This window comes from Cyprinodon tularosa, unplaced genomic scaffold (genome assembly GCF_016077235.1).
Source record: "Cyprinodon tularosa strain WSP-4 unplaced genomic scaffold, ASM1607723v1 ctg2, whole genome shotgun sequence".
Taxonomy (NCBI): Eukaryota; Metazoa; Chordata; class Actinopteri; order Cyprinodontiformes; family Cyprinodontidae; genus Cyprinodon; species Cyprinodon tularosa.
Window position 1 is genome coordinate 1,136,472 of NW_024038733.1, and position 25,920 is coordinate 1,162,391.

Consider the following 25,920-nt stretch of genomic DNA (forward strand, 5'->3'; position numbering starts at 1 on the left):
CTTTACTAATCACAGCTCCACCGGCATCCATCACAGCTGCCCAGACATGACCGTTCGATCCGTCACTGTCATTGTCACGTTGCTTCACAAATCTGCATCCGTTGCACACATACACTCCTCTACCCACTCCCCAATCATGTGAGGCATATATTTTTACCCCTCCGTCGTTAGAAGTATCATTATGTGTGATTATACCTGCTGCCCTCCCATCGAGGCTGTGGGTGGCCCACGCTGATCACACTTATCAAGGCTGAAGTGTGTGTTTTTAGGCATGTGTGTGTGTTAGGTGGGGATCTGCAGGGCTTGATTACGCCCAGATGGATTCTTATTACAGTTTGATGAGACACCCAGCATCAGTCACAGTCAACCAATGCATTAGCAGTAAATCACTTTAATGAATATATATTATTTTGACCCTTCCTCAGATTGTTCTGTATTTTTCATATCACAGTCCCCTTCCCTCATTACTCTTTTTCCCTTCTTGCCCTTTTAAATATTCACACACAAACATTTCAACTCTTTCTCATTTCTCATCCGAGCTGATCGTTTTTTCTCACCAACGCATTCTTGTTTCTGGTTTCTCTTTCCTATGCCATCCTTTTTCTCCTACAGTCAAAATCTACAATTATCCGACAAACCAGGAGCTGCTGTGCCGGTACTCAGAGCGCTCAGAGGTTCAGAGTGTTGTGTGGAAACATGAAGATAAGACTCGGCAGCTGCAGATGTCAAGCAACGGCCCTGGCAGCATCAGCACCATCCTGCCGCTGCCCATCAGCCCTGATGCAGCAGGGAATTACACCTGCATCCTGCAGTTGAAAAACGGCCAGAGCATATGGGCAGTTGAAACTGTCACAGTGCCCCCAACAGGTGAGATGTAATTTTGGGAAGATGGTTTATGTTCTGCTTTGTGATGTTTTGTTTTTCTTAGATCAAGGGTATTATTTCAGAATCACTGAGTCCTGGCGGACTTCCTGTCAGATCTGCAGAGATAATGAACCATGAGTGTAGAAAATACAAGGATGTGTGCTCCATGAAGCGATCTGCTGCGGATAAAAGAGTTCATCCGCCAGAAATCCTGCGGTTTGAAAACTAGAACGCCCTCTGACAGATACCATATGTCAAATTTTATATTTACTTCAGAGGGTCAAAGGACAAAATGTTTTTGAGCATAAGTTTTTTTTAAGAAATCCAGTAGAATTAAAGCCTCACACAAGAAATACATGCAGGAAAATATGAGATTTTATGCTTTTAACAAACCAAATTTGTTTTTGGAAACATTGTTTTTTTCATCTAATATCAAAAATCAGATAATAATGTGGAATCATTAAATGACATACTACCTATATTACTTTTTGTTTTAACTAAAGGATGGGGAAAAAATCTTTGAACACCCTGCTATTTTGCAAGTTCTCCCACTTAGAAACCATGGAGGGGTCTGAAATTGTCAATGTAGGTGCATGTCCACAGCGATAATCTAAAAATAATCTAAAAAAAAAAAATCTAAAAACAAAAACAGAAAACAATCCAGAAATCACAATGTATGATTTTTTTTAACTATTTATTTGTATCACAAAGCTGCATATAGGTATTTCAAGACCTGAGAAAATCAATGTTAATATTTGGTACGCCTTTGTTTGCAATTACAGAGGTCAAATGTTTCCTGTAGTTTTTTACCAGGCTTGCACACACTGTAGGAGGGGTTTTGGCCAACTCCTCCACACAGATCTTCTCTAGATCAGTCAGGTTTCTGGGCTATTGCTGAGAAACACAGAGTTTGAGCTCAATCCAGAGATTTTCTATTGGTTTTAGGTCTGGAAACTGGCTAGGCCATGCCAGAACCTTGATATGCTTCTTCAAGATCTATTCCTTGGTTATCCTGGCGGTGTGCTTCGGGTCACTGTCATGTTGGAAGACCCAGCATTGACCAATCTTCAATTCTCTAACTGAGGGAAGGAGGTCGTTCCTCAAAATCTCGCAATACATGGCCCCAGTCATCCTCTCCTTAATACAGTGCAGTCGCCCTGTCCCATATGCAGAAAAACAACCCCAAAGCATGACACTACCACCTCCATGATTTACAGTAGGGATGGTGTTCTTAGGATGGCACTCATCATTCTTCTTCCTCCAAACACGGTTAGTGGAATTATCAAGGAATGAAATCAGGCCTGGCTCTGGCTTGTAAAACTGAATCAAAACCTTGGATGGTATTTGGTACAGTAGCCTTTGACAACCTGACCCTATTTTCACAGGGTCAGCTTGGTTTGGATAACAGTAAAAAAAAAAAGGCAAAAACCATAATTTTAAAACTGCATTTACAATTCAATCTTTGTCTGGTAATAAAATTTTAATGATTTGAAGCAAAAGAAGAACAAACTTGTAAGGGGGCAAAGCACTTTTATTAACTTGATGCAGCAGCTTTGTGTAAAAAGAACTGATCTTTTTTTAAAGCGGTAGGAATCTCAGATAAGCTCAAACCAAAATGAATATGCCTGGCACTGCAAGGTTAGGTAATTTTGTGTGCAGATTCCTCTTCTATAAAACATAAAATATATAAAAGATTTCTTTCTCTTTCTTTCATCGCCCTTACCTATCTAATATGTGACTATAATAAGATAGGACCTTGGGACATCTATTCTCACAAAAACTAAATTATTCAGGCTTATTGTATTGTTGGCTGTGGGGTAGCACAGGAGGATGTGACAGTTAAATGGATCCCTTCAGCGGAGACTAGTTACCTCACTGCAATCCACTACATCACTTTGGCTAAAAGACCCGGAGCTGATTATGATGCCCTGATGCCCATCAAGGGTAAGTTTATACCAGGACATTATAATATATATATATAAATAATTTTGACTGAGCAGCATAGAAAGTTCAAATAAACTGAGCGCTGTTTGGCCTACATAACACTGTTTAAAGTGTCAGGTTGCACAAATACTGCAAATGTGCAAGGTTACAAAAAAATCCGTGGGTAATAATGAATAATGTAACCATAAGAGGTGACATCTAAAGATATATAAATAGCACTTTTAGGAAGAAAGGATGAACATTTTATCACAGCGTTTCTTATTTGCCCTGAAGAAAAGCAAAGTCTAAGGTGTTTTAAAAAGTATTCATATCCCATTCAACTGTTTTTCACGTTTTTTCACCATTACTGCTCTACCACAAACTTTGATATATTTTGGGATTTCAATGTAGTCATAGATTATGTAGGGTCAGTATCAACGATAGTTGACCATGTTGTGTGCTTTCATTAATCTCCTCCCCTTAGTTCAACACACTCCTACAGCTGGTTCACTAAAGCTGTAGTAGCTTTAGTGTCTAAGCTACTTTTTTTTCATCGATTCCTTGTTTGATTCTCCCATTTCCCTCCTGTTGGTTCCTGTATATTCTTGTTTATTGTTATTAAAACACAGAACATCACCTCCGTCATCTGTTTCTGCATTTGGGTCCTCTTTTTTACCACATATTATGAGAGAAGGCGCATGACGTTAGGTGGAAAAATTGCTGGACTTTGATCGGACCATTTTTAACACATAAGCATCCACTGTAACCTGGCTATCATGAAACGGGACAGATGGGCCCACTATTCAAGGTTAGACAGGCAGTGGGAAAGTTCAAAATGTTTATTACAATAAAGATAACAGAACAGACATGGGGAGCTGTGGAACTGCAGATTGTAGCGGCTGAAGGGGGTGGGGAACAACCCATCACTGGCACGCTGGATGTGGGAAAATCTGAAGGAAGATGATTATCCATGTGAGTCACTTACCTGGTTCAACAGTTCAGGGCCTCCTCTCCGAACGCAGGATCCAGCCAATGGACTGCCAAACAAGCTATAGCACACAGCCACCCAGAGAGTGCCCCCCACCGCAGCAACCTTTGCAAGCGGACAGGAATCCAATTCAGGTTAGGGAAACAGATCAGACAGGAACAGTTCTTGAATCCAGGAGTCCCCAGCCCTGTCAGGGGTTGACAGGAACAGACAGATCCATCAGAAAGAAAAGTTTCTTGCGTTTAGCAACAAGCTCAGATAGAAACCCACAGATGCAGACAGGCAGGCTCAGAGGTTGTGGGACAGAGACAAGACATGGTATTAGGAATAATTGCAGGAACTTTAAACTGGTCTCTAACTAGGAGCCAGGCTTATGGGATTTAAAACCGACTGTCCCCGCATTCCGAGCCAAAACCCTGAGGGTTCCGTGCACAACAGCCGGGAAACGATCAGAAGACAAGAGACAAACTCAAAACCCTCTCAATCCACTGGCCTCCATGGACAGCAACATGAACCAGGGACTTAACTAAAACTAATGAGACAAACAAACAGGAATCAAGCAATGATCTGGCCCCAATAGCTGGGCTGAGCCGAATATAAATCGACAGATTGAGGTAAATAAGGCCCCGTCCACACGAAGACGAACCCTGGCCTAAACGCACAAATTTTTCACCAAACCAGCCTCTCATCCACACGAAGCCGGCGTTTCGGGGGTCTGTAAACGATCATTTTTTTATTCAGCCTATAGAGTGGGAAGATTCTGAAACGCCGTTTTCGCGTTTCCATCTTTACGCCCTAACCGCATATTTTTTTTTACACGCATGCGTCATAGCGTCGACTCTACACACGCATGCGCGACCAGTATCACAACAACAATGGCGCCGTTGCTAATGCTACTCACCCTGCTGTCGGGCTTACAACAGAATCTTCTTCTTCTGGAATATCTCCAGGAAGAACAGAGCAATATCGACGACATAGTTCAGCACCTGAATTTCACTTAACCACGAAAATGGACCCGCAGGGCAACCATGTATAAATATTAGTGCACATGCCCAACATTTCGTCGCTTATTTTTGCTTTGGCACCACAGCGCCACTTACAGGCCTGGCATACATTTTGCAGCGTTTTCATGCATTCGTGTGGACGCTCACATTTATTTTACGTCTCCGTCTTTACGGCAAACGTTTTGGAAAATATCAGCGTTTCGTGTTCGTTTTGACTTCGTGTGGACGGGGCCTAAGATAGGCGCTGCTTAGGAACCGGGCAGGGTTAGACAGGTGAATGAAGTAAATAATTAAGGTAAGCTATCAGGGCATATCATGACACTGGATGTATGTTTAGGTTGTTATTGTGCAGGAATGTGAACTTCCTCCCCAGTCTCAAGTCTCTCAGGGCTCTGACAGGTTTTTACCTAGTCTTTGTCTTTAGTTTGAAAAAAAAAAAAATCCAATGAACTCTGACCCAGCTAAAGAAAAGTAATTTTATAGCATGATTGTGCTACCAAATTCTATTCCATGTCCGTTTAAGTGAAAGATTATTATTTTGTTCTCATCTGAGAGTTTTACCTTCCTTTACACTGCAGAAACTATTGAAAAACAAGTAGAAATTTCTTAAAATAAGTGTATTTACCCTTAACTTGAGTAGATAAATAAGATAATCCGCCACTGGAATGAGCATTTTTAACCTTCAAATAAGATATTTAGATGTTATGCACTTTTGTTTTTTCTTATTTGATATGTAAATTGTCTTATTCCATTGGAAAGGTGTTTCACTTACCTGCTTAATTCAAGAAAAAATTTGTTCATTTCAGGAAAAATTGATTTCATTTTTATGCACTCTGACTGTCTGATTTCTCCTATTTAGAGCTTAACTCAAACCTCAAGCAATACTTGTTGTGTGTTTTTCAGCAATGTTTTTCAACACTCTCCAAAAAGATCATTCATTGTGCTGCCAGCAAATTCTCCTACCAAAGCTTTAAATCTCCCCTTTTTTTGCTTCTCTACATCTATATCTTTCACCTGTTTGTGTTGCTGTGTTTAGTAGAGGCTGTGTGTTCCTTAACAAACCTCTCAGGCCTTCACAGAAGAACTGCGTTTGTACTGTGCTTAAATTGCATGGCATCCTTTTGGTTTTTAGGTGAGATCTGAAGACAATCACTAGCCCCAGATTTTATTTAGAGGTATCGGAAGAAAGGAGGCACATTATAGAAGTTGTGGAAAATCTCTTCCACTTCAGTGCATCTGTTTGCATAAACTTTGTTGGTCGTAGGATAACCTTCCAAAATACAATGTATAAGAAAAGTGGAAAAGCTCAAAGGGGTATGTGTTGCTTACTTCAGCATGACACCCTAGTGTGTATTCATTTGTTTCCGGATATCTAAAACACAGATAAAATAGAGTGGTTATTCAAAATGTGAAAAAAGAAAAACACAACACAATATAATAACGAATTTCTTTTGCAGATGGCATAGTACAAAGAAAACCAAATTGAAGCAATCAAATTGCTCAGCAGCACACAAAATACTTTCAGTGTGAGGGATTTTCTTCCATATCTTCAATTTACTCATCCTTTGGGAAGCATTCAAGCATTACTTTGGTCTGCATCCTTTGCGCCACTCCACACTACAATTACTGTGATATAAATCACCCCCCCAACACCACCACCTCATTTGAGATGAAACAGCAGAGAACGGGAGTAAGTGCCGATTGTGGAGACAGAAGGATAGAAAGAGGAGCCGCTGCAGAGACCTGTGAAATTTACCGATCTAGGCCTCACTTCACTGCACTCCATTAACATAATGCATGCATTAAAGCTAGCCTGGGAGGCTGTGCGTGGCAGTCCTGGGGTCAGCTATAGCACTACAGTATTCCATTAGCATCCCCTGCATTTATTCTTCAATCAATTACTCCTCACACAGCACATAATTGATGGATCATTCTGAAACCGGTTAAAACCGTGACACAGAGGTCAGGGTGAGACTCAAGGGTCAGTTATTTTTTTCAAATAGAAATCATTTAAAGATAAAAAAAGGACTGAATTTTACTTACAATGCTTAAATAAGCAATCAAACCCCTGAAATGTTTTATCCTATTAGGATTTAGTTATTTATTAAGAAATACACAAACCTCATATGTTAGAGAAAATGATTGGCGAAAAAGAAAGAAAAACATAACACTTATGCCTTAATCTTTAAATTGAGTTTTACAAAAAGAAAAGCCCCAATAACTACAGTATGAAGGGGTGGACTGGTTAAAAGTATTTCTATCTACACAATGAGATGGAAATTTAGGGGTTTGGGACTACGCAGCTCTGTGACCCTAATAAAACCCCTGATCAGTGAGGCTATTCAGTCGAAAAGGTTTCACTTTGCTACAGAGCATAAAGACTTTGCTCTGGAGCAATCCATACGATCTAGATTTATCCTCTTCCAGAGGTACAGTCCTCTGGGGGCAGAGCTATGATCTGAGTTGACACAGCTGGTCAAGTGTAGGTCTTTTAAGGTCATGTGCCCAAAGAATGACTTCAACTGCTTACCTGAATGTAGGCAAGGACCAAGAATTTATTCTTCGGTGATGGTGTGGGCATGCTTCGACATGACAGCTTCAGGCTCAAGTTGTGCAGAAGTGGTTCAAGGAAATGAGACATCATTTTCACACATGGATTAGCCAGCAAAAAACCCAGACCTTCACCCCACTGAGAATAATTAGGATGTGTTAGAAAATGTTTTCCACAGCCTACAAGATTTGGGCAAAAATTTAATGCAGCTCTAGATAACTAATGTTGCAAAAGGTAATTTAAGTTTTACCAGGTTGAATGAAGGCCTTAGTCAAACCAGAAGAAATTCCAACATGTTATACCATGTGATTTTCCCTATTTCTTTTCATTTAACATAAAAAAAATACATGTTTTTCAACATTTTTTAAAGTACAAATCTCAAATGTGGTCTGTATGAGTATTCAGCCCCATTTACTCCTTTACAAATAAGTATGGGTGGCAGCCTCATCCTGCAGGTGTGATTTTCTACCTGTAAGAAGCCCTTCTAGAGTTACGCTGGGTAGAATGGCCTCCTTCCAGAAGGATGATGACAAAAAAACATATGGCCAGGGCCAAAAACTGTTGGTTTAGATCAAGGCCCAGTAAAAGAATATATTAATGTAAATCTAATATAAAAACTGAACTTAGGCTATTTTCTAAATAAAAATTCTGTTTTTAGAGCTGTAACGCTAATAGAAACAGAACCCACCACCACTACCAGCAAAAAACCCTACTGCTCTAGATTAAATGCCTTTCCTTCTTCTTCACAATTACTGTGTAGTTTTTGTTCCATCATCAACCCCCCCAAAAATACATTAAACTGGGTGATTGCAGTGGGGGAAAAAAAAGTTCAAAGCTTGTGGAAACTTTTTAAGCCTTTATAACTGGCGTATTAATAAAAGCCTCAGCTTGTTTGACATTTATTACGAATCTTTTCAGGATGCCTGGCAGATATCTAATTGGTTTGTACTCCATGAATGTGGAGAAGACAGCTGAGGAATAACCCAGCTTCCCTGTGGCTCTGTTTTGCAACACTGATGTAATCCTCAGTATGCAAACAAGGACTTCACAAAGCTGCACTCTTCCCATGAAATTTGAATAGCACAACAGTAAGATAATAATGTGCTTATGTAATGTGTGTGTTGATCACTTTTTAGCTCACCTGTTTATAAAGCTGTATTGATGTGCCTGGCTGTTTGTTATGTTTATATTTTTGCCTCCAGGCAGTAGCTCAATGGGAGGAAAAAGGAAGAAATGAGAGAATATCTAGATTCTATCCTGTTTGTTTTGGGAATAGGGTATGGAATAATTATGCAGTTGTAAACTCCACTCTGTACGGAAGTGGTGTAAGCATCAGTTGACACCTGGTCTCCAAGATGCCATTTTAAATTGTCAGGTTTTGCAGTCCAAACTGGAGGTATATCTGATCGATATCTGCAAAGGAATTCCAGAGGCTACCCTCTGTGCCTAAGAACGTCTCAGATTTTCTCATCATCTTCCACAACAATCATTGCCTGTGACTGACAGCAGCATGATGCAAATGCATGAAACATGTTCGCGGGAAAACCGCAACTGCAAGGTCCTTTCATAACAAAATGAATATTAAAAAAAATAAGGTTGCTCCATCTTGACCCAAACAGCAAAACACAGATAAGTTCTGGGCCATCCACTCACCCTTGTGTGTTTAACATTAGCATCGCTCTGAGACATTCATGTTTTTGTCCTTTTGCTTCTTTTTACACCCCACCCCTGTTGCAGAGCGTGTCACCATCACTACCTCCTCTCCGCACCCTTCTCTCTCTGCTTTATTACTCCTGGTCCCCCTGGTTGCAGCAGCTGTTGGCGTGTTGCTATGGAGACAGAGACACATTTCTGATCGTGGTGAGTCTTCCAGCGATTTATTTCTTGACAGCTTCTCCGTTGTTCCGTCCATCTCCAGGCCCCCCTGTCGGCCCCACGTCTGAGTGATGTGGGCCATGACATCCTCTGGGCTTGTTGTAATGAATGTGCCCCCACTTCATGAGAGTGCGTCCTGTCGCTTCTCTCTGCACTCAGGTATTGAGCAGTCACTGTCTGTCCAGTCTGGTGAAGCGGAGAACATCTATGAGAATCCAGAGGATATAAGACAGGTGATGAATTCAGGCATTTTCAAGAACAAAATCCCCTCTGATGAATTTCACTCCTTATATGCTTTCTTCTATTCTTCTCCCACTAGTGTTTACCTCTCTACTCTCTCCCTTTTGTCTCTCAGGTTCACTTTCTTCTCTCTGAAGTGTACTTCTTATACTTTGCTTTCATCCTCCTTTTCCATTTTCTCTCCTTTCTTGTTACTGGTTGTTCATTAACACTATTTTTGTTCTCTTATCCTCCCAAACAGGCTCCTCCCCAGGGTTCAGTCTACATGGTAAGTTATTTAGTCGTCTCCAGCACAGAATAAAATGGCTCATTAAGGACATCTCCGTTAATTAAGATATCATTCAAAATGGAAATTTTTTCTAAGATTTCGTTCAGAAATTATTAAAAATATGTTTCACATACTAATAATAGTAATACAAATTCTCTTTATATACAATTTTTAATAACAAATGAACTTTTTCACAAATATAAAAACATTTATTTCATGTAATTACACCATTTTTAATTGTATTTCAACTATAAAACAATATTCTAAGTGCACAATCTATGGCCTTAAATTATTTAGGTTTTTAATCTTCTACTTAAGCTGATTTGAAAATCCTAAATGATGTCAGCTTCACATGGGTTGTTTTTGTGTCAAGTGAAGAGAAAATAATAATGTCATTTTTACAGACTTGAGCATTTCTCTTGACTATACAATAAAATGTCATGCCATGGATGGATTGGGGTTTACATTTTGTGAAATAATGCTTAATAAACCCAGTATTGCTGCCCCCTTATTGGGACCAGTTGAGAGGTCCCCAAAATGTAATTATTTAACATAAATTGGCCTAAAGCTTTACCAAAGACGTACAGTACAGACCAAACGTTTGGACACACCTTCTCATTCAAAGAGTTTTCTTTATTTTCATGACTATGAAAATTGTACACTGTAAAAAAAAACGGCCTCATTTTACGGTAAAAAACTGGCAGCTGAGTTGCCAGAAGTTTACCGTCTTTATACGGTAAAATTCTGGCAACCAAAACTGCCAGTTTTTTACAGTATTTCTAAAATACGGTAAAATTCTGGCAACCAAAGCTGCCAGTTTTTTACCGTATTTCTAAAATACGGTAAAATTCTGGCAACCACAGCTGCCAGTTTTTTACCGTATTTGCTAAATGCAGGATTTTACCGTATTTTTAATATACGGTAAAATTCTGGCAACCACAGCTGCCAGTTTTTTACCGTATTTGCTAAATGCAGGATTTTACCGTATTTTTAATATACGGTAAAATTCTGGCAACCACAGCTGCCAGTTTTTTACCGTATTTGCTAAATGCAGGATTTTACCGTATTTTTAAAATACGGTAAAATTCTGGCAACCACAGCTGCCAGTTTTTTACCGTATTTGCTAAATGCAGGATTTTACCGTATTTTTAAAATACGGTAAAATTCTGGCAACCACAGCTGCCAGTTTTTTACCGTATTTGCTAAATGCAGGATTTTACCGTATTTTTAAAATACGGTAAAATTCTGGCAACCACAGCTGCCAGTTTTTTACCGTATTTGCTAAATGCAGGATTTTACCGTATTTTTAAAATACGGTAAAATTCTGGCAACCACAGCTGCCAGTTTTTTACCGTATTTGCTAAATGCAGGATTTTACCGTATTTTTAAAATACGGTAAAATTCTGGCAACCACAGCTGCCAGTTTTTTACCGTATTTGCTAAATGCAGGATTTTACCGTATTTTTAATATACGGTAAAATTCTGGCAACCACAGCTGCCAGTTTTTTACCGTATTTGCTAAATGCAGGATTTTACCGTATTTTTAAAATACGGTAAAATTCTGGCAACCACAGCTGCCAGTTTTTTACCGTATTTGCTAAATGCAGGATTTTACCGTATTTTTAAAATACGGTAAAATTCTGGCAACCACAGCTGCCAGTTTTTTACCGTATTTGCTAAATGCAGGATTTTACCGTATTTTTAAAATACGGTAAAATTCTGGCAACCACAGCTGCCAGTTTTTTACCGTATTTGCTAAATGCAGGATTTTACCGTATTTTTAATATACGGTAAAATTCTGGCAACCACAGCTGCCAGTTTATTACCGTATTTTTAAAATACGGTAAAATACCGTACTTCCTAAAACATTTAAAAAAAAATAAAATGTGGTTTTGCCGTAGTAAATACGGTCATGCTGACTGAGGCATAATATCTCCATGAGTGAAAAACACATCCAGACTGGATGATATATTGACATTTTATTGTAAACCCTCCCCCCCAAAAAAAACTTATGGTAAATTACTGGTCTCTGTTCCTACCAGAATTTTACCATACAAATTATAGTACAACACACAAGGAAGTGTGACTTGTCAAGCATTTCTATACAGAAAGTTATAAAGAAAATAATTTCTAATTAAACAAAAATACAGATTACGAGTAATCCACTTAAAGAAACAATTTCTATTTAAAAAGTCAAGTTAAAAAAAGAACTGATTCTATTTTCTGTCCAGTTTCCTCACGGTATTACTGAGATCTGGAAAACAGAAACAAAACAAACAGTATGTGTCCACATAAGAGATAACATATTGTAGAAGACAAAATGGTGATAAAAGGATTCTTGTTCTGGGTTGAGAGTCACAAGTCGCTGAGATCAGACGTTGCTCAGGATGGTTGTAGTCTTCCCAGTCACAGGTTGAAATTGAGACTCGCATGTTGTCAATCGGGTGTTTCCTCTCTGCTGGAAAACAAAAAGAAAAAGTTAGAAAGATGCACTACATGAACATCTTATTCGCTTAAATGTTTGTTTCACCTTTGTTGACTTGCATATGGACACAGGTACTTCAACCAGGTGGTGCGATCATTTCTGACTGAAAATTCAGTAGTTAAACCTTTGTTTGTTGTCAACAGGTGTGATCCTCTGGTCTGCAACCAGACAAAATACACAAACAAAAACAAATAAAAACAAATATAACTGTTTTAGGCAATTTATGAAATAGATACTCACCATTTATCTGAGTCTCATGAAGGCCAATAGGTTGTCTTCAACCATTTATGTAAGTTACATTTCCTGCAAGCTAGCAGAAACAAAGCTGTAAATGTGAACACTTTTCATACAGGCAAACAAATTGATACAGCTGAGACAATTTATGCTAGGATAGTTTTTCTCAGTCACTTTTGGTGCATTTCTCAAGTCATTGTTGGCATTTACAAAACAGTAAGCGCATTTCTCAAAACAATTTGTAGAAACAGGAAAAATAGCATTTGTTTGCTTTCAAAATCCTTAGTTCAGCTCTTAAAATTCTGTCTGTTAACATATCAGTGACTCAAAATAATAAGTTATAGTCTCTCTATGTACAGATAAGACAGTCAAATTGATTAGTCATGAGAAGAGACTACAAAAGGATCATTTACGCCAGTGTTTCTCAACCCTGCTCCTCACCACCCCCTGCTCTGCATGTTTTAGATGTGCCTCTACTCCAGAACAGCTGATTCAAATGATTGGATGACAATCAAGTACTGCAGAAGCTTGTTAATCATCCAGAGATACAATTCAGGTGTGTGGCAGAAGGGAAATACCTAAGCCTGCAGGACAGGGTGACGCTGAAGACCAGGATTGAGAAACACTGATTTACGCTTTTGCTATAATTTATTCATGGACCATGCCTTGGTGATTCAGAAAGAAAAAGACAGAAATGCAGAGAACAAAAAAAGTAGAAAAGGAGCCACAGGACAATCTCCTCAAGGAAAACTGTACAGTGCTGTAGAAATTACATTACATTTTAATTTCCATAGTCACTTTGTTCCTTAACTCCACTGAGGATCTTTTTTCCTCAGTGGGGTTAAGGAATGAACAGTAGGGTGGGAGGACCTCCATCAGCGTCATGTTGTGGGTCTCAGCCATGTCCTGATGTTGGACTGATGGAAACTGGCAGATGTCCTCAGCCTCTTCTGACTCTTCTTCTGCTTTCCTCCCAACTATTTCCTCCTCAGCCTCACTCCTCTTCTTCTCTCTGGCTGTTCACTCTGTCCAGATACTTGTTCATCAGTTCTCAGACATGTAACATTGTGTTGTGTTCTGACTATATAGAGCATAATGTTGCCAACTGATGGTTCACAAGATGCACCTCCAATCTGTTTCAGAAAACTGGTTGATCGTTGGTTGAGCTAATGGTTCATACACTGACCTGTTAGAGAAACTCAGGACTCACTTGGGAGCAATTTACCAATTCAGGACAGATTTAGAAAATAATAGAATATAAATTAATTAATATATGATTCACATTATGACAACTTTAAGACTTATGCATGTTAAGACTTACACAATGAACTGATGCTATTTTGGAAGTTGAGAATTCAACACAGACACGTTGTTGTCCTGTTGTCCTCATTTTCTGTATACACCCTTTATCCTCCGGGTCAAAATGACCCGTCTTCACTAAACCCCCAATATAAGCAGCTTAATTGAATTTTAAACACCAAATTCTATCTTGTATATTGTCACTCACCACAAAATGTGTGAATACTTGAGTTTTCCCTCTCCACTTGAATTTCTATAGCTTAAGAAAAAAAATGTGCAAAATGAGTTTCGAATGCATTTTTATTCATCACAGTGACTAATTTTCTTTTACTTTTCTCCAGTGAACAAGAGGATGTACAATACAAAAATATGAAAAATAACATAACCCATTCAACTAATTGGCACATGTAGGGCAGTATGCAAGTGCACAGTCTTTGCAGATATATTTCTTACACCTGCAGCACACAGTATGTGTTTTACAGTCTGAGGGCAGAACTGACATCTCTTCCTCTTACTTGGCTTAGCTGGGGAAGTGGCTGTGGTAGATGGATCCTCAGGTTGATCAGGAGCTGCTGCACTCTGAATAGCTTTCACAACTGCTGCTGAGGCTTCTGTGCGGGGGACATGCTTCCTTCTTTCAATGAGTGGAGTTACAAGTGCCTTTCCTAGCTGCTCCAGGAACACCCTCCTCTTGTTGTGCTTATGAGACATCCAGGTTGGGTTGATCTCTATCCAAATCACAAAGGCATTGTAGGAGGACACATCAATGATGTTGTGGAAGATGACCAGGGGCCAGCGGGCAGTCATTCTTCTGCAGCTATATGCTCCAATCACCTTATCTAGGTTGTCCACACCTCCTTTGTTTCGGTTGAATTCCAGGATAATGATTGGCTTCCTGTCCTCACGGTCACTAGTGTCGCCGTCTTTGTGCAGTGTGCTCAGAAGAACTACATTCTTGTTTTTCTTTGGGAGGTAGGAAACTAGAGTGGTGGTGGGTGTGAAGGCAAACTTTGAGGAGAAGACCTCTCTCTCTTTTGACCCAAGCAGTGCAGGTGGGAGCTCAGGCTTGTTCTTTCGAACTGTACCAACCATGGTGATCTTCCTCTTCAGGAGCTGCTGTCCGAGTTCATAAGAGTTGAAGAAATTGTCACATGTCACATTGTGACCCCTCAGTCCCTCTGTCACATCAAGCACAACTCGCAACCCCTGGTTCTTCTCTGGGCATCCACTGGTTGACTTCCCAGTATAGACTTGCATTTTCCAAGCATAGCTTGATTCGGAAGCCACCCATGACTTGATCCCATATTTTGCTGGCTTGCTGGGCATATACTGCTGGAAAGGACAACAACCTTTGGACAAAAGACATTAGCATCAGTGATTAGTATCAGTGTCACAGAAAACAGTCAAAGAAATCAATAGTGAAAATCACTTTTATTACAAATATGAAAACAGATTACCTCTAAATGGAACCAGTTGCTCATCCACTGTTACATCAGGCTCTGGATTGTAGAGGTAGGGTAACCGCTCCACCCACTTGTCCCATACCTCTCTTATGGCTGCAAGTTTGTCTGTCATACATCTTGCTGGTCTTGATTCACGGTCATCAAATCGCATCAGTCTTGAGTAGGTGTGAAAGAGTTTGAGTGGCATTGTGGCTCGGAAAATTGGCCTTCCACTCTCTGCTTACTTCTGCTACTGATTGATCTGAGACACAACTAAGACTTTGTAACATTTTATGGTTTGTAAATAACTCTGTGACCTTGATTTCAACTCCATTTGCCTCACGGGTCATTTTGACCTGAAGACCATCTTTGTACCTTTTTTTGTACAGCTTACATGGAAATGAGACTAAAAGCAACACTGAACTTGTTCTATTGTCTGGGCCAATCTAGGAAAAGTCTTAAAATCTCAAGTTAAAAAAATTACATTTAGGGGATTTTGGGGGGGGGGGGGGGGGGGGGGGGGGTTAACACAGTGGCGGGTCATTTTGACCCGAGGACAACAGGAGGGTTAACATATTTTGATCAAGACGATAAAAGCAAATTACAATTATAAAAGCATAGAAGTGTACATAACCAGCTACATGATGTACAAAAGCAAAACTTGCAAAACTAATTTTTTGATGTGCAGAAGTGACACAGTAATTTGAAGATTGAACAGGTAGTTTTAGGAATTTCAATTCTGTTCTGAGAGATGCACCCAAACTGAGAAAAGCTGTAAAATATTAATATTTAAATTCTCTTATTTTAAAATCCTTCAACTGTCATGGACCCAGTGACTTTAGTGCAAGTATTTTGGGGGTGAGAGTCAAGACATCAAAGGAAAATATTAAATAATATCTCTGATGCCAAGCTTTATACTTCTAAGTATTACCAAAGTATTGAAACAAAAGCTAACATGTTCTTCAGAGATTTAACTTGCATGCATGAACATTTCACACTCAAAGTAATTCAAATTAATTATTGAACCAAACTTGGAAAAAGTTGCTTCTGCCATTAACAATAACTTTAAGCACATGTAGTCTAAAGTAGACCAGAAATATAATCTATGCAGCCGTTCCTACAGAAACATTAATGGAAGTGTTGCATCTGTGAAGATTAAATGTTCCGTATAGTAAAAATATATAGCTGCAGTGCATATACATAAACAGCATGGCTCAGAAACTACACATTTCTTTGTCAGTTGGTTAAAGTTAGCTAACTTCAGTTAAAACCGTGAAAGGGACTCACCTGTGATGTGTTGCCCTTCTCCTCCTGAATGTGCAAAAATAGCAGAAATTTGATTTCAAAGACAGTAGCAGCATCTTGACAAGGACCAGGCCTACTGGGCTCTCAGCACCCTAGTTAGCAACCTTAGTTAGCACAGTGACTTTACTGTGTTGAGTTCAGGACACCACTACAGGAACAGAGTTAAAAGAATCTTGCTGCTGATGCTGAAGGATCAAGCAGCAATGCAAACTAGATAATTATTTGTTTACATGACAAATAACAGTCTCCATTTACTGTAAACCCTGCTATTTATCACAATAACAAAATGAAAAACTCTCTAGACAAGGGGTCCCCAAACTACAGCCTGTGTCATTTGGTCTGGCAATGCTGGATCCGGCCTGCCTCCTCATACCAGAGAGCATTCAGTGTAGACTATCTAGACTATTCTCTACTAATAGCACAATATTTAAAACCAAGTGTGGGATTTGTGAAACTTCAATGATGGGTGACTTTACAACTTGTATGATTTTGGATAACACTAGAATTGTTCTTTATTGAAGTTTCACAAATCAGATAAAGGTTTTACAAACACCACACTTGGTTTTAAATATTCTGATATGAGTTGAGAATAATCTAGTCCAGATTTGAAGAGTCTAGGTGTTGTAGTTTTTTAGCTAGAGTAAATTAAAGATGCTGATTGTAGTGAAAAATTAGGTGGAATTGCCCTTTAGCCATTTCCCAAATTGGAAGCAGCAATTGGAAACCAACTTCAGCTTCATTCAAGCAAGAGGGGCTAACATACAGTTCTCTTAATGTTAATGATCAAATACTCTCATAAGTGATGGTGGCGTTGGCTGTAGGAGTTTGCTTTGCAATCGGTGGATCGCCAGATCGATGCCTGGTCTACTGCTGAGATTTCAGTTTGGTGTATTAAAGGCATTATTAAAAAAGAAACCAGAATATCACACCAGCATTCTGTTCTTTGTAAAAAATTCTTTTGCAGTCTTGTTTACGCTTTTACATTGTAGATCTAAACATCAGCAAAATTTGTAATTTTGGCTGATTGCTACTGTTAAAGGAATAGTACACCCAAAACATGATTAGCCTTCATTTTCTACTCACCTCCATGCTGAACAACACTCTGGAGTACTTTTTTGATATCTCAAATGCATCTGGAGATCTGGGAGGCTTCTTGCTGTCTGCTGACATTCAAATAATGGAGGTCCATGGCGCCCGAGACAGAAAGGTCCATAAAAGTCCACAAAAACGTGTCAATATTCCTCCATACTGCTCGTCCAATGTAATCCAAGTGTCCTGAGTGGGTAGCATCCAGAATTTACTCGAAACGAAGTCATTTAGAATGTTTTTAGAGCATAAACAGTAGTGTATAGGATTTCCTAATAGCGCCCCCATGCACGCTCACGATTCTACGGAAGCCGGCAGACCAAACCGGAAGAAAGTGCGCATTCAGCGTCTGGTCTGCCGATAATGCGAGCGTAGAAGAAGAAATGTGCTGTTTACCTGTGCAAAGAAAGAAACAACGAAAGAAAAATGTCTGAGGTCTTCAGTGTTGAGGAAGAGCATGAGTTCTTTGCCGAGCTGAATGCGCTGGTTTGGTCTGCCGGCTTCCGTAGAATCGTGAGCGCGCATGGGGGCGCTATTAGGAAATCCTATACACTACTGTTTAGGCTCTAAAAACATTCTAAATGACTTCGTTTCGAGTAAATTCTGGATGCTACCCACTCAGGACACTTGGATTACATTGGACGAGCAGTATGGAGGAATATTGACAAGTTTTTGTGGACTTTTGTGGACCTTTCTGTCTCGGGCGCCATAGACCTCCATTATTTGAATGTCAGCAGACAGCAAGAAGCCTCCCAGATCTCCAGATGCATTTGAGATATCAAAAAAGTACTCCAGAGTTTTGTTCAGCATGGGGGTGAGTAGAAAATGAAGGCTAATCATGTTTTGGGTGTACTATTCCTTTAAGTTTAGGGTAATTAACTGCTGGCAATATTACAATTTTTTAAGAACTTTACAATTACTTATATTTTTACACTATATTTCTGTATTTTCTACATTCGTGACTGTCACAATTATTTAGGATATATATTTATTCAGTTATGACAATGCCATGTATTTTCTACGGCAGTATAATGCTGTGAATATTCTGGTCAGTAACTGCTGGCATTTTACAATTTTTTACAGTAAATTTACTGACTTTCTTTGCAGTTTCGACTTACGGTAGTTCCATGTAATTTCTACGGTAATGCAATGTTTTTGGATACGACGGTCAAAAACTGTTGGTCTTTTACCATTTCTTACCGTAAATTTACTGACTTTCTTTGCAGTTTCGACTTACGGTAGTTCCATGTAATTTCTACGGTAATGCAATGTTTTTGGATACGACGGTCAAAAACTGTTGGTCTTTTACCATTTCTTACCGTAAATTTACTGACTTTCTTTGCAGTTTCGACTTACGGTAGTTCCATGTAATTCTACGGTAATGCAACGTTTTTGGGTACGACGGTCAAAAACTGTTGGTCTTTTACCTTTTTTTACCGTAAATTTACTGACTTTTTTTACAGTGTAGATTCACGCTGAAGGCATCAAAACTATGAATTAACACATGTTGAATTGTATACTTAACAAAAAAGTTTAATAATAATAATAATACACCTGTGTGCATCACTCTGTGAGACCATAAACCTCTTTAACTAGTACCTTTATGTCATAACATCTTAGTGGATAGTGGCAATGTGTGCTTGGGGGAGATAAGATAGCAGAAATATTTGGGACCAAAAAAAAAGGAAAAATTATTATTATTATAATTTTTTTTTTTTGTATTTGTTTGTTTTATGTGAATATCCTCAAAAGGTCATTTTTTTCGGGTATAAATTAGCTCTAAGCTGCATAATTTAGATTAAAAGAATTAAAGGCTTTGTCACTCCATTCACTCTAAATGAAATACGTGATATAATAAATTGTAATATTACTGAAACAGGTGAAATAATCTGACCTTTTGTTGATATTTCACTTATAGAGATGCACCTGAGAATGTGAGGAGTATCACATTTAAAGTCCCCTGATTCTCCCTCTCCCTCCCTAAGCTGTCGGCAGATATGTCTTCCTTCACACTTGGAGTCCTCCAATCTACCAGGCCTTTTTCACATTAACCCGTCACGTTTCAGCAGCCCCCTTACATTAGTTGCTCTAAGAAATCAATCTCATTACACACTGGAGGGACATACATTTAGTTTAAAGATGTTTCTTTGTCCTCATCTCACTCCTTTCTCTTTTCTTCTTTGTGCCAGGATTTGAAGCCAAGAGGAGACAATGACATCTATAAGGAATTGGAACGGTAAGGAAAAATGTCTAGCATCACCTGTGAGTGGAGCTGTTTATGTGCCACTCGTCACACTGGCCTCACACTTACCAATCACACTGGCCTGCACATCACTCTGACACTACGGCATAATATCACGCCATGCAATGACAGGCCGCACTCCTTTGCCTCTGTGTTGTTGTTGCGTGGGCTGCTTGTGTTTGTGTTAAAAAGGGGGGGAAATGAAAGAGTTTGGAGAACTGGAGTTTTTTTTTTTTCCTATTTTCTTTTTTTGAGAGAGTTTGTCTTTGTTCTCTGTTTTCAGATACGAGCAGTGTCAGGGCTGATCACCTACCCACATTTCATCCCCATCCAGCTGTCACATCCTCTCTCTTCACAGCTGCCGCAAAAGGCCTTTTATAAACAGGAGGAACTACTCAACGTCAGAGTTGGGGACTTAAAGAAAACTTTTGAGCTTTATAGAAATGCTATTCGGGTTTTTCTTGCAAGCTACCGCTCTTTAGACATTACGGAAACCCACAGACATTTCCAGAATGGGTGGCTGTTAATCTTACACTGTAAAATCGAAATATTATTCATGTAATTTATTACAAAGGCATCGCAGTGTGTAACATGCATCTCTGTGATGATTTATTTAATATGGCTGCAAGTAAGATGAATCTATGTGAGCCTCTTACTGAATCAAACAAGGCAGATTTTAAATGCTGTATTGCTCCAAAAAGAATGCTGGCATAACTTAATTAGATCTACTGCTTCTTTACTTTACTGTGCTTGAATAGTTAAACACTTTGTTATTCATTTTTAATTTGGAAGGCATAAAAGAGGTAATTATTGCTGCTTTCGTCTACTGTGTTGGCAGAGAATTATGAAGAGATTTTAAAATTTCAAAAATTTTCGTTGATCTACAATCGACAAAAATATACATCCAACACTTTTGGTACCAAGATAAAATTGTTTCAATATCTGCATAGAAAGTGTTTTCTTCCTGCATTGCTAGGGCAAGGAGCCTGACCAAAAATGCCAGAAATGCTGCTATTGTAAAATAAAATACAAAAGCAAACCCTTGTTTCACTTGCAAAGGTAAAAAACATTCTTTATTTAACAGTCTTTGTCCTTAAACCACATTATATATTATGTAGCTGTGTTGCCCTGCAAAATATCGCTGCAGGGCATCACAGAGACACACAACCATGTACACACACACTCACACCTAAGGACAATTTAGAGATGCCAATTAACCTAACAGTCATGTTTTTGGACTGTAGAAGCCAGAGTACCTGGAGAGAACCCACGCATGCACAGTAAGAACATGCAAACTCCATGCAGAAAGACCCCGGGCCCGGAATCAAACCCAGAACCTTCTTGCAGCAAGTCAATAGTACTACACACTGTAAAAGTGTCAACTCTTCTTTTGCAGATTGAACATGTGAGACTTTTATTTATGATTCCAACATGAAAGCTATCAATTTATATATTCATTTCATATAATAAAGCATCCATGTCTCTAATTTCAAAGCAATGTTTATCCATAGATCTGGGCTGTAACAGTTTGAGTTGAAATGTCTATTTCATCATAGTCAAAAGATTTTATTATCGTCAAGTTGGTGCGAACAATGAGAAATTTGACGTTGGTTTCACTTTTCCAAACAGTAGGATTGGTGCAAATGGGTACTTTAACTGTTGGATATTTAAGAGATATTTAAGAGTCTGTGTGGCAACTTACTTTTGTGAATAGTGCACTGTAGCTCCTACCTGAAGTTCAAAGTCAAAATATTTTTGTGTAAGATGTGTTTGGGCTTTGTAAATGAACCACACCACAAAGTGATGGAAAAACACAGACCAGACTGAATAATGATACTGTAGAATATGACCAGAAGCTCTTGTCAATGGTTTATCTGCTTGATTTGCTGCAGGAGTTTAGTCTCTGTTGATCCTTCTTCTAAATATTGTCTGTTTATGAGAACCAGCTTAGGTAGAGAGAAAGGGTGGTTTAGAGGAACCAGAAGTGATCCACACCAGAAATTGTTAATTAGATTGTGAGGGGAAGCATTGTGTAGGGTGTCTGGAAGTCCACCACAATCTCTACAGTCTTTGGCAGGTTAATGTCCAGGTGGTCCTGACAGCACCAGTGGATAATCAGATCCACCATCTGTCTGAATGCAGATTCATCACTGTCCCGGAACAGATCAGCTACAGTGGGGTTGTCCGTGATCTTTGGGAGTTTCACAGATGGAAATCTCTGAAATGCTGCAAAGTCTTCACAGAATAAAAAGGAGTGTATGTGTGGGTGTGTGTGTCTGTGTGTGTGGGTGTGTGATGTCAAATAAACTTTTATTATCTAAATTTTATTTTGATAATTTTATTTTTCTAGCTAGTATTTTTATTCTTCATAGATTAATTTTGGGAAATCCAAGTATGCTTCATATTATGGATGAAAACAGTCAGATTAAGGATTATTGTGGTACAATTCAACACCTTTGATGAACAAGCAATGTTTTATTTAATCCAGAGATAAAATATTGTTACATGTTCTGTAGGTAGACTGTTCCAGCAGTATTTTTACAGTTACATATTCCTGCAGCAGCTCTATAGTTTTAACATTCCTGTCAGTTTACAGGGGGAAGCCAAAAGGAGGAAAAAGAATGGGGGCGTCTGTGACCGACAACAGTTTTTGAATAAATTGTTCCATTTTAAGTGAGAGTTATTTATAATATGAGTTACAGTGTTTGGACGAAGAGAATGTGACAATATATTCTAACGTAAGCATAGTGAGTATTTGTCAACAAACGTAGTGCCAAGAACAGAGAGATGGCTGGTGTCAGAGACTCTGAGGCTCCTGGATGTGATTTAACGGGCAGAGGGTCCAAAAATATTACAGGTAGGAAATTAAAACGTAAATGATTTTCCTCCAGGCCTCAGCACTATGGTCCCTGACCTACAGCTCTCATCTGCTCTGCTATCTGTACAATAAAAATGAAGGATTGATGAATTCCAGCTGACCAAAAATATTGAAATATTTTCTAAACATCATCATCATAATATATGAAGTGAGAATTAGCCGTTAACACATTAAAATAAAACTCTTTGTGAGTAGGCAATTAGAAAAAACAAAACAAAAAAAAAAGTGTCATATATTCAAAACATCAAATTATATTTTGGAAGATTTATGTGATATATTTTCAATATATGTGAATGTATGTTACTTCGGCGTCGGCAGAGGCACGATCTGGATCTGCGGTGCCTGGGTATGCCAGGAGCACTGATTTTTTAATTAATTAATTTTCCGCATTCACAACTCCGCTCTCACAGCTCATTTATCCCAGCATGGATAAAGACAGGTAGGACTGATTTAAAGCACTTTGTAGAAAAGGCAAAGAAGAACTTTTTCTAGATGTTTGTTAATTTGCATAGTTGCTCATAAATAAAGACATTGTCAGAAAATAAATAGATTTTATATATTAATCAAATATAAGCTGACTAAAAGATTCTCCATTATTAAACTGGTACATTATTATTTTTTTAGCTTTCTGACATCATGTTGGATCATGCAAAACACAGATTTACCTTCACAAAGCCTCAGAAGGGCAGGATTTATGTACAAAATGTAAAGTTGTTCATGAAATTATGTTTTGTTTTTGGAATGTTTTTTGTTGTTGGCATTCATATAAATATACTGGTGTGATAACTTAGTAGATGTTTGATCGGTTTTTGGTATACGTCTATTTTGAATTTATAGCTTCCCCTGGAGAAAACTCCACCAACCGCCACTGGCCGAGACGATACCGTTTACTGTTAAAAAAATTTACAATCAGCTCTCCCATATTTCTGGCCATGATATACACACCTCATAGGATAATCACCATCACACCATCATAGGATGGGCCCAAATAGAAATTATACACACAGACATATATGCATGTAGAGGTATGTTTTTTTTTTTTTTTTTTTTTTCTTTTACAGTTGCACATTTCAAGTTTTAAGTTTTCAAGTTCATGTTTGCTGACAGATATTTAATGAAGATAAATTGTGCCTTCATCAGAAGTGGATTAGAAATATACAGTTAAGTTCACAAGTGGGCCAATTCAATTCAGTTTGGTTCAGGTAGATATTTAATGACGCAGAAAATAACAATCTGATTGTACAATTTAACTATCTTTCAAGGCTGCACTTTTAAAAAAGATGAAATTGTCCAGTGAGCTGTTCCAAACGAAATTTCTTTTTGTTTTACACTTATGTAAATGAAATGACAATTATTTTTTGTTTCTGCATTTTTTATTTCATTTTATTTTTTTAGTTTTTCCTACTTGCTTTGATTCTGTTTTATTTTCCTATTTATTTCCTATTTTAATCATGTAAATCACTTTGCATTGTCTTTGTACTGAATTGTGCTATACAAATAAAATTGCCTTGCCTTGCCAAATAAAATCTGTCTAAGTCTCTAAGTCTTAAGTGCTATAAAATATTCAGTCTCATGCTTTCATTAATTATCTGTGCCCATGCTTTTTTAAAATAAATAATTGCCCCCCAAAATATTTTTCTTTGTGCCGTATTGTGCCCCTTTATAGTATTGTGTCAGCTGACGCCCCTGGTTGGTTAGATGATAATGTATGGACAGGTACAGTAGGTCAGGAAGTAAACTGAAAGTTATAAAATTATGTTATTTAGAAAAAAATACAAAAAATATATATATATTCTGTTTTGTATTGTCTTCATTTTTATGTATTTATTTTCAAATGGGGTACTGAAGAGCTGATTTGATTTTAATATTTGATGCAAAACAAGTCTCATTCTTTTATTTCATTTTGATTTTTCCGAGTTTTGGTCAGTGCAGGCTGCCGTAGCCACCGAGGTGCAAGAATGGCGGCTTGGATGTTGTACCGCTGTGTATTTGGGCCTCGTCTTCAACGTATTCACCGGTCTCCGGAACCGTCTCGACCTGAGGGCAGACTGGTCAGAAGGGTAGGAGACAATGAGTTTTACTTCGTTTTAGAGCTACTGAGGTCGAAATGTTTAGTTTTCCTCTTTAATGGCTGCGGTGGGCGGTTGTTATTGCTGTCATTGCTCTGCTTAGCTTAGAATGACAGTTGGTGATGGGTGAACGAGCAGAGAGGGGGATATGTGCAATTATTTATCCGTTTTAATTTATTTTCTATTTCAGCACCATTATAATATCTAATCTAGCTGTAAATAATGATTTCATTGCTTTTATTATTTTTTTATTGCTCCAGCTCCGCGTACTGTAGCTTGCTAACATGGTAACAACACTTTGGAGAAGAAAAAAACTGCAATAATTCGAAGAGAAAATGATATCATTGTTTGAATTTAATAGACCGTAAAACCCTGTTTTATGGATAAATAATGTTTTGTTTTAGTTGTTTTTTAACCCTCTTCCTCCCTTTGAGATAAATCTCTACCAATTAAGCTAACGTTAGCTTATTTAGCCTGTTTTTACTTCTCACAGGGGTGGAACTACCAACCCAGGGGTCTGGAAAAACACTCTGACAGTATCCTTGGCTGGGTCAGTACAACATTTTCTTACTTGTCTTGTTGAAATGCTAAAACTCTTTTATTAAAGTGTAAATGATTTTCCTCCAGGCCTCAGCACTATGGTCCCTGTCCTACTACAGCTCTCCTCTCCTCCTCTGTTATCTTTACAAAAAAGGTAGGATTGATGAATACCAGCTGACTGAAAATATTAAGGGGCTATCTTTTAAACATTACATCGTCATAATACGTATATGAAGTGAGAATTAGCTGCTTAAACATTAAAATAAACCCCTTGGCAGCTGCTGTTTTTCTTTTAGATTTTGTCTGTATTTCATTGACATAAAATCATTGTGTGAGTTTGTTTTATGACACAGTATACATGAGATATTGAGCTCCCTTGTTGTTTGAAGAGCTCAGTGGTTGCTTTTTATGCGTTATGATATATTCTGATTTCAACCAATATATTAAGTTTATGTCATTTTTAACTGTCATTGGAAGCGCCTGAACATAATTTTAAGACGAACCAATGAGTTATGTGAATAAGAAGCAGGTTGTTTTTGTATAGAAAGTCAAAATATAAACGTCTATGGAACAATAGCCTCCTGTTGGTCAAACAATTATCAATAACTGGATGAATGTTTAGAAAGA

General features: G+C 38.3%; 2 protein-coding genes across 9 annotated transcripts in view; one reads left to right on the forward strand and one right to left on the reverse strand.

Moving 5' to 3' along the window:
* abhd16a (abhydrolase domain containing 16A, phospholipase) overlaps window positions 1-25,920 on the forward strand; it is a 51,321-nt gene that overhangs the window by 15,206 nt on the left and 10,195 nt on the right. Inside the window, exons 6-13 of the mRNA XM_038284180.1 lie at window positions 613-867; window positions 9,068-9,190; window positions 9,365-9,438; window positions 9,687-9,713; window positions 19,754-19,798; window positions 24,598-24,744; window positions 25,247-25,303; window positions 25,381-25,447. Coding sequence (XP_038140108.1) covers window positions 613-867; window positions 9,068-9,190; window positions 9,365-9,438; window positions 9,687-9,713; window positions 19,754-19,798; window positions 24,598-24,744; window positions 25,247-25,303; window positions 25,381-25,447 — 795 coding nt within the window. The remainder of the gene's footprint in view (window positions 1-612; window positions 868-9,067; window positions 9,191-9,364; window positions 9,439-9,686; window positions 9,714-19,753; window positions 19,799-24,597; window positions 24,745-25,246; window positions 25,304-25,380; window positions 25,448-25,920) is intronic.
* On the reverse strand, window positions 11,805-16,489 carry LOC119782962 (piggyBac transposable element-derived protein 3-like). Of its 8 annotated transcripts, none has more exons than XM_038284188.1 (6): window positions 15,189-15,444; window positions 14,247-15,080; window positions 13,940-13,990; window positions 12,439-12,508; window positions 12,244-12,301; window positions 11,805-12,168 (listed from the first exon to the last, which is right to left on the reverse strand). In XM_038284188.1, the coding sequence occupies exons 1-4, from the start codon at window positions 15,379-15,381 to the stop codon at window positions 12,453-12,455; spliced, it is 1,134 nt and encodes a 377-aa protein (XP_038140116.1). In that variant the 5' UTR covers window positions 15,382-15,444; the 3' UTR covers window positions 11,805-12,168; window positions 12,244-12,301; window positions 12,439-12,452. The 8 variants fall into 8 exon arrangements, 7 of the variants coding, with proteins under 7 accessions (XP_038140116.1, XP_038140114.1, XP_038140113.1 ...); XM_038284186.1 differs by having other exon boundaries at window positions 11,805-12,171; XM_038284185.1 differs by having other exon boundaries at window positions 12,244-12,356.

Excerpts from the sequence above, each read along its gene's own strand:
- LOC119782962 (XM_038284183.1), bottom strand. The coding sequence starts at position 15,381 with ATGCCACTCAAACTCTTTCACACCTACTCAAGACTGATGCGATTTGAT. Across the intron at positions 15,081-15,188 it reads GCAACTGGTTCCATTTAGAG|GTTGTTGTCCTTTCCAGCAG; the intron begins GTAATCTGTTTT and ends TTTTGTCCAAAG.